General features: G+C 31.4%; 1 protein-coding gene across 1 annotated transcript; it reads left to right on the forward strand.

Moving 5' to 3' along the window:
• Positions 1-9,460: 9,460 nt before the first annotated feature.
• On the forward strand, positions 9,461-10,736 carry LOC120180338 (FCS-Like Zinc finger 5-like). The gene is made up of 2 exons (XM_039185684.1): positions 9,461-9,904; positions 10,448-10,736. Exons 1-2 carry the CDS (start codon positions 9,579-9,581, stop codon positions 10,605-10,607), a joined length of 486 nt encoding a protein of 161 aa, XP_039041615.1. The 5' UTR covers positions 9,461-9,578; the 3' UTR covers positions 10,608-10,736.
• The last annotated feature ends 3,266 nt before the right edge of the window (positions 10,737-14,002 follow it).

The following is a 14,002-nucleotide window of genomic DNA, read 5'->3' on the forward strand; positions in this document are numbered from 1 at the left end:
GAAAAATATATAATTTTACATTATATAATTAGGAATAATTACAATAATACCCCTCTATATATAATTTTTTCAATTAAGTCAATGTTTTTATTGAATAAAAATAAATTTTTTTATTATTTCGTGTCATGTCGGGTCGTGTTTCTAATTCATATATTGAATAAAAATAGTTTTTGGTATATTTTTTGGTAACTAATTAACATAATCCGATTGGGATGTATCGAAATATTGTTCTATCTTTTGGTAACTTATTAACATATTTTGATTGCGATGATTTTAACTTATGATGTTTATTAGCATGATTTTTATAATTTATTGAAATGAATAATCAATCAATAAAATGAAAATTTAATATTTTTTAATTTTTTATAATATATTACTACATGTAAGTTGTAAAATAAACTAAAATAAAGCAAAAAAACAAGAAGGGCAATTATGTCATTTTACATTATTGAAATCAAATTCATCTGACATGTCTGCGAACCAAACAGAATATGGAATTGGATTCCAATTCCTGACAGATTACAATTCCTTCACAGATTCTAATTCCCTCAGAAACATTATAGCGAACCAAACGCCACCTTATAGTTTGTATTTGAGGATAGGTGGAAGAGATGTAGCTATACTCTTGAAAATTTTAAACTTCATATAATTTAAATATTTTTTAATATTTTTTATTAATGATCTAATTTTGTGCCTATAGAATTTTGTAATTTTATATGCTAAAATTTTGTACTTTTATCACTTAAATTTTTAATATAACTTCAATGTATTAACTTAAAATCATATATTCTTCCTTATTTATGTCAAATTGATGATATAGAAGAAGGAGCGGCAATAAATTCTCGAAGTTCATGATTGTTGTTTGGGGCCACTAACCAGTGACCCCCATTTGAAGAGCTTATATTAAGGTTAGAAAAATATATGCCCAAAGTGTGATTTCTTAACTCCGCAACAAAACAATTAATTGCTTTTTATGAGTTGATGGTAAGTGGTAACCGATAAAATACAGCCTTGGATACACACTTCACTGCCCTTATTGCCTTTTTAAAGTTTAACTTAACTATGACCTTAGATTTCAAAGGGACATTAACATTCACAACAAGCCCTTTTCATATGCATGAAATAAGAAATTGTTATAATTATCGCCCCACTTGAAGAAGAGAATCTTACAACGTGCAATGGCGCAGCCAACATACAGATGAATTGATGCTCCTTGATCAGTTAAAGAGTAAAGGTCTGGAGAATTAATGATCCATTAATCACTTGGATGCAGCTGGATTTCTGGTTTTGCTTTAATATATAGAATCTGTAGCTTTTGTTTCTTCGTAAATTCTTCTATATGAATGAAAGAGAGGCATCTTTTTTGTATTCCTGTCTGATTTTGTTTCACACACAAATGCTTACTTTGTTCTCACTGAATCGTGCCTCTATTTGCTACCACTTGTTTAAACATTTTTTCTTTCATAATATGATGGAGAATACTTTCAATCATCTTTATTTTATATCAAGAAGGGAATAACAGCATAAAATGTAAACATATACATATGTACGTAGCTATAACACAATACTTAAAACTTTATTTGATATCTAAATTTGATTGATTAAAAAAATATTTATTATTACTACCAATTTGGACTAAATAGTCAATTTAAATATCAAATTGAACAAAAAAAATCAAATTCATACACTTAATTAGACTAAAAATTTATGTACAAAATTGAACGTTAAAGTTAAATTTAAATATATAATTGAATAAAAAAACTTAAATGCCAAATTAAACCCTAAAATGTATTAAAATAAATATTTACTCTTTAAATAATAGCTTATCCCTAGGACATCCATTTCACACCAAATGTAATGTGCCACGGTTGGTAGAATTATTGTTTATTAGTATTATTAAAGTACCTTTCTTGAATAATGCAAAGGGTAAATTAAGCATAAATATTAATTATTAATTAATCTAACAAAATATAATATTATTAAATATTGTTTATGGTACAAAGTTTAATATTATAAATTGTAGAAAGTATTAACTATTGTAATATAGTTGCATAATCTGTTAATTTGTTAAGTTTGTTAGATTTCTGTTATTGAGTTAGTATAGGAAATCATTTTGTATATAAAGGACCTATTTGTTGTAATTGAAAGTAAGAGGAATGAAATACTATTCTGCCCAAATATTTAGTTTTAGCATGGTATCAGTTTAGCCCAGGTTATTCTTGAGCCCTTTTTATTCTGCCAGTGTTATCCTTCTTCCCATATTCCTTCCTTCTCAATTAGGTTTTGTTTTGGGAAATTCTCTTCGACGAAATGAACACTACTGACACTGTTGTTACCACCGCCGTGCTCGATTTCAACCATCCTTTATTTTTGCATCTATCTGATACGTCGGGCGGCGTTCTGGTTTCGCATCGCCTGGTTGGCATCGACAATTACAACATCTAGAGCTGATCTATGAGAATCGAGCTGGTGGCTAAGAACAAGTTAGGTCTCGTTGATGGCACTTGCTACAAAGAAGATTACGATGAGATCTTGCACTCTCAATGGGAACGCTGTAATGCATTTGTTCTGTCCTGGATTCTCAACGCAGTAAGCAGCGATCTCTCGGCCGAAATCGTGTTTGCTTCAAGTGTTAGTCATGTCTGGAATGATTTGAAGGAGCGATTCAATAAGGTAGATGGATCTCGAATCTTCTTTTTGCATTGTGAAATTGCTACTCTACATCAAGGTGATTCAACAGTTTCAACTTACTTCACGAGACTGAAATTGCTGTGGGACGAATATCATGCCTTAGTTCATCTTTCAGTCTGCAATTGCGAGGCATCTCAGCATAATTCTAAACACAATGCACAGCAGAAGCTGTTGCAATATCATATGGGCCTTAATTACACTTATTCAGCCATTCACAGTCAAGTTTTGCTTATGCAACCTCTAACGAATGTAAATCAAGCCTATTACATGATTGTGCAAGAAGAAGCACAACGAGCTCAATTGTCTGGTGTTTCAGGTGCTACTGTCATGTACTCCAATACCTCTAGAAATTCATATCGAAGGAGACTCAATGGCGTTTGTGACTACTGCAAAATAAAAGGCCACAAGTGAGACAATTATTATCGTTTAATTGGTTTTCCTCCAGACTTCAAATTCACCAAGAAGAAGAATTCTCAGGCAACTCTTGCTACCAATCCTTCACTGGCTGATTCTAATCATGAGTCACAAGATTCAAGCTCAGTTAATACTGCTACAGTTTTCACAACAGCTCGATATCATCAAATTCTCGAGCTCTTGAATAAACCTCCCTCGGTTGATGCAGCAGTCAACCTGGCAGGTATTGCTTCTATTTGCTCACATGCTTCTTCTAATTCATTTCGTTGGATACTTGATACAGGGGCTACTGACCATATGGTGTCTGAAATCCATTGCTTGCAATCTCTAACTTTATGTGAGCCTAGTTCTGTCCATCTGTCTATTGGTAAAACTGTTCCAATCATCCATATTGGTAGTTTTCATTTTAACTCAACTGATGTCATTCCAAATGTATTGTATGTTCCTAATTTTCACCATAACCTACTGTCAGTGTCAAAACTCACAAAAGACCTGAACTGCAGTATTAGTTTTTACCCTAATTTTTGCATTTTGCAGGATCTCCTCATTGGGTATATGAGGGGGATTGATAGGGAAGCTTGTGGTCTCTACTTGTTTAATTCTAAAGACCTTGTTTCTGGTTTGTCTTCTACAAATGTTACTTCTGATTTGTCATTATTCAAATGCAAAATTAATTCTGGTTGTATGTTCTTTTCCTCTGATAATAATACAATGCTTTGGCATGCACGTTTAGGGCATGATACTTCTGTTAAAATGCATAAAACTCATTTTTTGTGTTCAGTTCCATTAAATGAAAATTATGTTAAGCAATGTTCTGTTTTCCCTCTTGCAAAACAGTCTAGGTTAATATTTCCAATTAGCTCTTCTAGGTCACTTAAACCCTTTGATTTAATTCATATTGACTTGTGGGGTCCATATAGAATCTCAACACACAGTGGTCATAGGTCTTTTTTACTATATAGATGATCATACTAGGTTGTCTTGGGTTTACTTGTTGAGACTTAAGAGTGATGCAATTCTCTTCCTTCAACAATTCTTTACTCTTATTCGAAATCATTATTCTGCTTTAGTTAAGTATGTTCGAAGTGACAATGGTGGTGAGTTTTTTAGTGACAACTGTTCAGAACTTTTTCATCTATTGGTATTATTCACCAAAGTTCTTATGTTCATACACCCTAATAAAACGGGGTTGTTGAACGAAAACACAAATATCTTTTAGAGGTAGCCCGTGCTCTTAGATTCCATTCTCATGTTCCTATCAAATTTTAGGGTGAGTGTATCTTAACAGTCTGTTATATTATTAACAGGCTTCCTACTGCTATTCTAAACTGGAAAAGCCCATTTGAAGTTTTCTGTAAAAAAATACCTAATCTTTCTTATATGAAAGTTTTTGGTTGTCTTTGCTATGCAACTAAAGTTAACTACAAGGACAAATTTTCTCCAAAGGCCTTACATTCTGTTTTTATGGGTTATTCATCAACTTAAAAGGGTTATCTACTTTTTGATCTTTATGCAAAATTCTTTTTTGTCAATCGCGATGTTGTTTTTCATGAGACTATTTTTCCTTTCTCATTTCCTTTAAATAAGCCTTCTCATTTTTTTCCTACTCAACCTTTCATTGATGATTATGATTTTCTTACTCTCGAAATTTCTGCACCATCTAATCCAGTAAGTTATGTTTCACCTAGTTTGTCTTCCTCTTCTTCTTCTTCTGCATCACCTCAAGTTTCAACTAGTTTACCTATTCCATCTTCAAGTCCATGTTCTAGTCCACTTTCTTTGCCTCAAAATCAGGGTTGTCTCATAGAAGGTCTACTGGGATTATCAAACCTCATAATTGGCTACATGACTATGTTCAATCCTACCAATCTTCATCTCTTCCAAGTAAGTATCATATTTCCAATTTCATTTCTTATTCCCACTTACCTTCTAAAACTCAAAGTTTCTTATCTTCTACTTCTCACTTAAGTGAACTAAAAACTTATACTGAAGCCATCACCAACCCTCTGTGGATCAAAGCCATGAATGAAGAGATTGATGTTTTGGAGTCAAACACTTGGTCTATAGTTACTCTGCCATCAGGAAAGGTTTCAATAGGTTGTAAATGGGTATACAGAATCAAGTACAAGGCTAATGGAGATGTTGAACGTTTCAAAGCTCGCCTTGTTGCTAAAGGATTCAACCAAAGAGAAGGAGTTGACTTTGTGGATACATTCTCTCCATTTGTTAAACTAGTCACTGTTTGAACTATTCTTGTTATTGCCTCCATTTTTTCTTGGCCTCTTTATCAAATGGGTGTGTACAATGCATTCTTACAAGGTGACTTAGTTGAGGAAGTCTATATGGTACTTCCTGATGGTTTTTGCAGCCAGGGGGAGTATAAGGTTTGTAGGCTGCATAAATCACTTTATGGACTGAAACAAGCCTCCAGACAATGGAATTTGAAGCTAACAGAAGCATTACTTACAGCTGGTTATATGCAGAGCAAGTATGATTATTCAATGTTCACAAAGCAACAAGGGAGTGATATTGTTGTGTTGTTGGTATATGTTGATGATCTTTTAATCACTAGAGTAATGAGAAATTGATAGCAGAACTGAAACACATTTTGAATAAGAGTTTCAAAATGAAAGATCTTGGAGAGTTGAAATACTTTTTAGGAATAGAGGTTCTAAGATCGAAAGAAGGAATTGTGCTGAATCAAAGAAAGTATGCTCAAGAGTTGATTGAAGAGACTGGAGTAGGGGGAGCTAACCCATCTTTGACCCCTCTTGAGCAAAACAAGAAGTTTACTACAGCTGAGTATGATGAAGCAGTTTGTAGCAATGAACAACTGTTGCAAGATAAGTCTGTTTTTTTCAGAAACTTATAGGCAGATTAATATATCTGACTCACACAAGGCCAACTATTGTTTATGATGTACATTTCCTCGGTCAGTTCATGCATAAACCAAAACAATCACATATTGAAGCTGCATTGAGAGTGGTAAAATACATCAAGAAAAATACAGGACAGGGGATTTTACTAAGTGCAGCGAGTGAGTGCATGTTATTTGCCTATTGTGATTCTAACTGGGCTGCCTGTCCTATGACCAAAGGTCTGTAACTGGTTTCTGTGTTAAGCTTGGGATGTCTTTAATTTCTTGGAAATCTAAGAAGTAGAACACGGTTGCGCGTTCTTCTGCAAAAGCGAAATATAGAAGCATGGTAGGGACAACTGCAGAATTAGTTTGGCTGAAGGGTCTGTTAGTAGAGTTGGGCCTGAAAAATTTAGCACCAGCTCAGTTGGTAGAGCGCAAGGGTCTTAACCTTGTGGTCATGGGATCGAGCCCCACGGTGCGCAATTCATAATTCTGACTGCCGGAGGTCTCCCACGGAAGTTGCTCTTAACCTGGCATTGGGGGCAACCTACTATCCTACCTCCCCCTTACCCCATTATATATGGGAATAGGGTCAGCTAATTTTAAGCTATTGTGTAATAATAAAGCAGCTTTGCAAATAGCAGCTAATCCAGTTTTCCATGAGAGAACTAAACACATTGAGATAGACTGCCACTTTGTCAGAGAGAAGATTCAAGAAGGCTTGATACAGACTGAACATATCAAAACAAGGAAGTCAACAAGCAGATTTAATGACTAAAGCCTTGGGTGTACATCAACATGAATATCTAGTTTCTAAGTTGGGGTTTAAAGACGTCTTTACAACCACCAACTTAAGGGAGAGTGTAGAAAGTATTAACTGTTGTAATATAGTTGCATAATCTGTTAATTTGTTAAGTTTGTTAGATTTTTGTTATTGAGTTAGTTATAGGAAATCATTCTGTATATAAAAGACCTATTTGTTGTAATTGAAAGTAAGAGGAATAAAATACTATTATGCCCAAATATTCAGTTTTAACATAAATAAAATAAATTAAAGTAAATATATTACTTCATAATAAAAGTTTATAATATTTTATCTAAATTAATAAATCACTTATAAAAAATAAACCTACATAAAAGTGAAAACTCGATTTACTAAACTAAAAAAATACCATGTTCCATTAAATGAAGTCTAATTTTCAAAATAAATATTAGACAGTACTATACAACTACTATGCATGGGAAATGATCACGTGCGACATCTTTAATATACGATTAAAAAAAGACGGTATCGGTTTTGTTATTATTTAAATAATAAAATCGGTAAAAAATTATCGGAAATATTATTATTTCTACTGATTTTATTATTTTTTCTACCGATTTTGTTATTTTTGAGCATTTTAATAAAAAAAATTTGATATTTTAGATATAAATAATAATATTTTAAGTAATATTTTATTAATTTTATTATTTAAATAATAACAAAATCGATAACTTTTTTAATAGTATATTAATGTAGAACTTCTCTATTATACATATATCTAGCAGACACTATACTAATGCGGCACAGCAGCAGCCTGTCTATCATCGGAAGTTGACGCATATGGCATTTTCAAGGTACAACTACATACGATAAATAAAATTAATTAGATTTTGGTCTTGATCGACCCAGACAACTCTTCATCTTTCTTCATCATATATATATATATATATATATAGGTTTACTTGTTTAAATTATTTAGTCTAAAATTATCTTACTTTACCAAATTAAGTTTAAAAAATATTGTATTAGAATTTATTCTCATATAACGTCAATTCCTTGAATAAATAAAGTTCAGGAGTGTTGCACATAACCAGAAGACAAGAAACACACTTCAATTTATTGGATTACTGACAGTGTTGCTGATGACCTACAAGTTCATAACAGTTTTGCCAATTTTTGATTTGTTAATAGTGTGGCAGTTGCTTAGTCACCTGTTACTTACTGACCAGTTAGTCAATGCTATTTTTGTCTAGTGTTTTATTCTATTCACACATCAAATTATACTCATTTTTATCAAATATTGTGTATTAATTTAATTATTTATTATATAACTATACTCCATCTGTTCAATTAAATCTCTCCCTTATCACCTTTTTAAAAGTTAAAATTTTATAATATTTTTTGTTGTCCTTTTGATTTCAAAGTTTCGCTTCATACCTAGTTTTAGTAGGTGAGTCTTTCAACAAATTTGTTTTGCACACCTGACTTTGATTATGATTATGTTAAATAGTTAAACTTTATAAAATATATATTTAAAAATTACTCGATCGAAGGTTTTTAAAACATATTTTTCATGTTTTTATCAAAAATAGATTTTAAATAATAGTGAGTAAAAGTTAAAAAAAATTGACCAAAAAATCAATGGAAAAAATATTTAATGAAATAGATGAAATATTTACTATAAAAAAATCAAGTGGGTTCACATAATTAATAAATAGTTAAAAGTAACTTTGTTTCTTAATAAATGATATTAGGTGATTTATTCATAATATAATAGTATTAAATATATAAATTAATTTATTAACGACTATGAAATTTTGTAAAACTAAATGCTATTACAAGGCAATTGTATATTATGTGTTTATAGCATTTTCCTTATACAAAGAATACGACTTTTTTTAACTTTAATGATAATTTGATAAAACTGAAGGCACCATGTCATAAGGTTTGTTAACGTTGTTGACTACATTATATAATAAAATGATAATTTATTGTCAAATTGAAAAGAAAAAATATTTAAATAACAAAATAAAAAAAACTACTAATAGTACGAAAATGATTAAGATTATTTCCTAAAATGTTAAGTTACTGACAAAGAAAATTTAAATATACACTATAGGAGTGAGTTAACTTTCCAAATTGGACATATAATGGTTGCTTTCCGTTTACTGATATGGTATGCATATCTCAAACAAAACAATATATATGGTATGTATTTTTCATCCAGCTTTGCTGCAATAAAAAAATTTATGTCAGCACAGCTGAGATGATGGCTCACTTACTAATCGGAGGAGGCTCCAAAATTATATCCATTTGGACCAATATAAGATGTTATATTAGAAGTATACATTTTTAAGAAGTTATATACAACTTTTAAAAGTATAAATTAATTTATCAACAATAATATAAAATAGTTAAATTATACAAAATTTAAATTTTTTAAAATGTCATTATATCTTAAATTAAATAAATAATAAAAAAATACCTAAATCAAAATAATGTAAACTTCAAATTTTATACATATGTATTTGTTCCTGTAATTTAATAGTATATATAATAGTATCTTAAGTTAACCGTATCATGTCAATGAGAAAATATAATTAGATATATAGTATATGACGTGGATTCGCAATGTCATGATGCAAATACCATGAAGTATGACGAGAGAAATGAAGGGCTCAGATTCACTCCTGGGCTTCTGGCTCTTCTTTTATCTGCCCCATCTGGATCTGGTCATCTCCACTTCTTCACTTCTATGTCCTCTTCTTTTTTCCCTTCAGTTGTTCTCTCAGAGCTTTTTCTTGGAAACCTTTGGAAGAGTAGCGTAGAGGAAATAACCAAGTAAGGAAGATGATGGCAGGGAAGAGACCGAGGCCGAGGCCACCAATGAAGAGAACAACGAGCTTGACAGACATCACTTTTGATCTAAACACTGGCAACGTTGAAGCCCCACCGTCTGATCCTCATAACCCTTTTAAAAGCCACCTAAAACAGGGTGCTGATCCACAGATACAGGGTAGTGGTGGTGGAGGATTAGATCAACGGTTGATGGCGACGGTGTCACCTAGAATTCATAGAAGACATTTATCGGATTTCATGGAAACCCCCCATTTCTTGAGGTCTTGCGGCCTTTGCAGACGTCGCCTTGTTCCTGGACGTGATATTTATATGTATAGGTTATTTTTCTCCCTTTAACTACGCCTTCCTGCTTCTTCTCTCCTTTTTCCTTTTCTTATGTTATATTTTTATTCATACATTTGTTACGCTACATTTTGATCTGATTTTTCATGGAAATCCCAAGTTCTTTTTTCTCAAAGGAACTTTTGTTTGTATTTTTTTGCACTTCTGATCTGATTTTTCATTTTGCTAATGAAGTTTTCGTTTTGCCATTGGAAGGAATTCCAAGTTGCTTACTTACAATGACTCTTCTTCGGTTCTTGTCTTTATTTGTTATTGCATGCCTGTTAACATTCTCAACTTCTTCTTTTAATTTAATAATCTGGTACAAACTTTCAGGTTTGAAAATTCAATAATTGAATTGAATCCCAAAATTCATTTTTTTAACTAGCGTACCAAAAAAATATCCAGACTTAATTTCAGACATGTATTTGGTTGGGAAATCCAAGTTAAATCTTCTTCTTGCTTAATCATTGTTGTTGTTATTGTTTTTGCTTGGTAATTAACTGATGATGTAACTTTATATGTTCGTTTAATTGCAGGGGTGATAGTGCATTCTGTAGCCTAGAGTGCAGGCAACAGCAGATGAACCAAGACGAGAAGAAAGAGAAATGTTCGGTACCATCGAAAAAACAAGCCGCCGCTTCATCTGCTGCAAGATCTGGTGTCTCCGCCAAAGGTGAGACGGTTGCCGCCGTATAGTTATATTAATCAGTTTGTGGCTCAATTTTCATGCTACTCCAAGGAATTAATATATATGGGCAGTTCGAGTATTACCTTTGTAATGCAAATTGGACAATTTTTGGACATGTTATTTATATGGATCCAAAATGGAAATTATACAAAAAAAAACCAAAATATCTACTTCATCAGTTATTCCTATAACATCTTCTCTGTCTTTTGCTAGCAAAGATATGCAGATTCATCAGGTTTTTAAAGGGTTGATGAATAACCTCATTAATTAAAAGATTAAAAGAATAATTGCAATAGAAAGAAATGAAGAAAATTTTGATAAATGACTCGTTGAATATGTAAAGTAGCAATAATTGATCCTAGACTGAAAATAATTTTGTTATCTTTATATGATTACAAAAAAAATTATTTAATAAAAATCACAATTAATATATATATATACACACACACACAAATTTAAATCAGTCATTATAATCATAAATGAAAGAAAACTCAATCTTTGTCATTTTCTCAACTTTTGCTAATTCTTTAAAAAAAATTAGGGTAAAGTGTAGTAATGGTCACTGAACATTTTTGAAGCTTGTATTTAGGTCTCTTAACTTTTAAAACTTTCAATACAATCCCCTAACATTTATTCCGTTTGCAATATGGTCCCCAACTTAAACCACTGTTAGAAAGTTAGGGTAAATTATATAAACAGTCATTGAACTTTTTAGATACTTGAATTTAGGTCTCCCAACTTTTAAAACTTGCAAAACAATCCTCAATTTCATTATAAACCCCAATTTCCAAAGTAATTAAATTTCATTCTAAACCATTGATTCTACTAAATCATAAATGATCACTGTATGAGCAAATTCAGGTGAATCATAAATGATCGCACTGTAAAGCACTGAAGGGTTAGGTACTCAAATCTGATAAAAAAATAGCATGCAAGAACATATTGGTACTTAAATCATAATGCTCCAAATGAGTGTTCCGAATTTCATATAGTCAAAAGTTGAAGAAATGAGCAGAGTTTATGGGAAGTTGAAATACCGAATAGAGTGCTTCCATTTTGCTATTCGGGATGTTTAATCAATGCATATTGTTATTCAAAATTGATATAAACAATTAAACAAACCTCAAATTTATATTGAAATAAATATTGTCAAATAGTAAATTCATGTTCAAAATTTCAAAACACCTTAATTTCATTCTAAACCCTAAATTCTAAAATAATTCAATTACATTATAAACCTTAAATTGAAGTGTTTTAGAATTTGGAGTTTAAAATTTAATTGAATTATTTTGGAATTTAGGGTTTAGAATGAAATTAAATTACTTTGGAAATTAGGGTTTAGAATGAAAGTGAATTACTTTGGAAATTGGGGTTTACAATGAAATTGAAGACTGTTTTGAAAGTTTTAAAAGTTGGGAGACTTAAATTCAAGTGCCTGAAAAGTTCAATGACCGTTTATATAATTTACCCTAATTTTCTAACGGTGGTTTAAGTTGAGGGACCATATTGCAAACGGAATAAATGTTGGGGGAAATGTATTGTAAGTTTTAAAAGTTGGGGGACCTAAATGCAAGCTTCAGAAATGTTCAGTGACCATTACTATACTTTACCCAAAAAATTATTGATAAAATCTAATTTAATTGAATGATAATTAACTTTTTAAGTGAAATTAAAGAAGAAAAAAAAGGAAAATTTTGGAGGAGAGGGGACCATGTGGTGTGGCTTAGTCAGCTTTGAATGGAATGGGTCCCAAATTGCACAAACTTAAAAATAAAATAGCAATAATAAATAAATTGCTTAATAATTATTTTAGGTCCACTATTTAAAAAAATCAAATTAATCATTTTTATTTTTTAGGACCTTTTTGTTTTCGTTCTATCAGTATCATTAGTCCCTCATCAATTTTCATTAAAGAGTCGCATGGTCTAATCAGATTTTTTTTTCATGTGATAATTTTACTTTAAAGATTAAAAAAACTTCACATCAAATTATAGAACTCTAAAAAATAATAATTAATTTATATTATTTTAAAAATTGTAATTATACCTAAAAAAATAATATTAAGTCTATATAAAATAAAAATAATAATTTTTTTATCAATTAGTATTATTTGTTTGTTGATCCCGGGCTAAAACAACATTGATTACTTTTACACGTAATTACTAAATAATTATATACCAAAGTGCAAGGTTTATTGTCAATGTCAATCCATCTATGGATCACTGCCATGTTGTTTTCGACTCCCTACTTGTACCAACTCTCCTTTAATAGAGTTTGCGTCCATTCCCCACTTCACAACCATGCCGCTTAGCATTTAACAACTCTATCACATCAACCTATTTAAGTAATGTTCACTTATTTTAAAAAATAGTTATCTAATAAAATTTATGTGATATTATGTAAATTTCAGTTTGCACAGTCTATTTAAATTTAGAAGTCATATCTAAAGGTTAAGATTTAAGAGTTTAGGGTTAAAATAAATAAATTATCTAGATGGAGTAATACAAATATTGACCATTCATATACGAATGGAAGTCTGCTACCACTTTTTTCTGCCCTTACCCATGAAAAAAGTTATTAGATGGATTCGACTTATAACATCATCTATTGTCTCAGTCAATAAAATTTATAAGTCTTGTTTTTTTTCAATGTGAATTTTTATTTATTTCCTATATTTAATTAAGGAGTATATAGTTATTTGGAGATTAATAGATCTCATTGATTAGGACACGAATAACGTGATGAGCCGGATCCACATAATAATTTCTCGGGTAGGGGCATAAATAAGGGATAGAAGATTTCTATTCATTCGTATACATCATGCAATAGGAAGAAAGGAGAGAAACTACATATTTTGCTCCATATATTAAGGAAGCTCTACTTCTCATGTATTTAACGGAACTGCTCTGTTACTTTTATGATATGTTTGGGGAGTAAAAATATGAATTCTAAACAAGAAAACGCTTTCTGTAACTGAACTCACTAACATAAAATTTCCACTCCATACACATTCAAAGATGTTGAGTGCTAAGATAGTGTTAGGGGAGTAAAAAATTCCAGTTCGTCACCAGTACCATGGTTATCAAACAGTGAGCAGGACCTCATATTTGTAGTATAGGAATAGGAAAGCCTACTCCGACCTTGGGATTCTCTTGAGCCCAAAAATGATGAAAACCTATTACGACCCTGTTCCTTTTCCTTTCTTGTGTGCCTCCTCCCTTGCCTTGAATGTGTTTGGGGCCTGACTTTTGTGTTTATTTCAGCCCTACCAGAACTGTGGTTGACAGTTGGCCTTCTGCCATCCTACATGACTACCGGACTGTAGAATTCACTTTATATCAGCAATTAATCCGGCCAAAACTGTAGATGCTCGGTTTCGTCCGGGGACTCCGTTCAAGTTCTA

This window comes from Hibiscus syriacus, unplaced genomic scaffold, assembly GCF_006381635.1.
Source record: "Hibiscus syriacus cultivar Baekdansim isolate YM2019G1 unplaced genomic scaffold, ASM638163v2 tig00112491_pilon, whole genome shotgun sequence".
NCBI lineage: Eukaryota > Viridiplantae > Streptophyta > Magnoliopsida > Malvales > Malvaceae > Hibiscus > Hibiscus syriacus.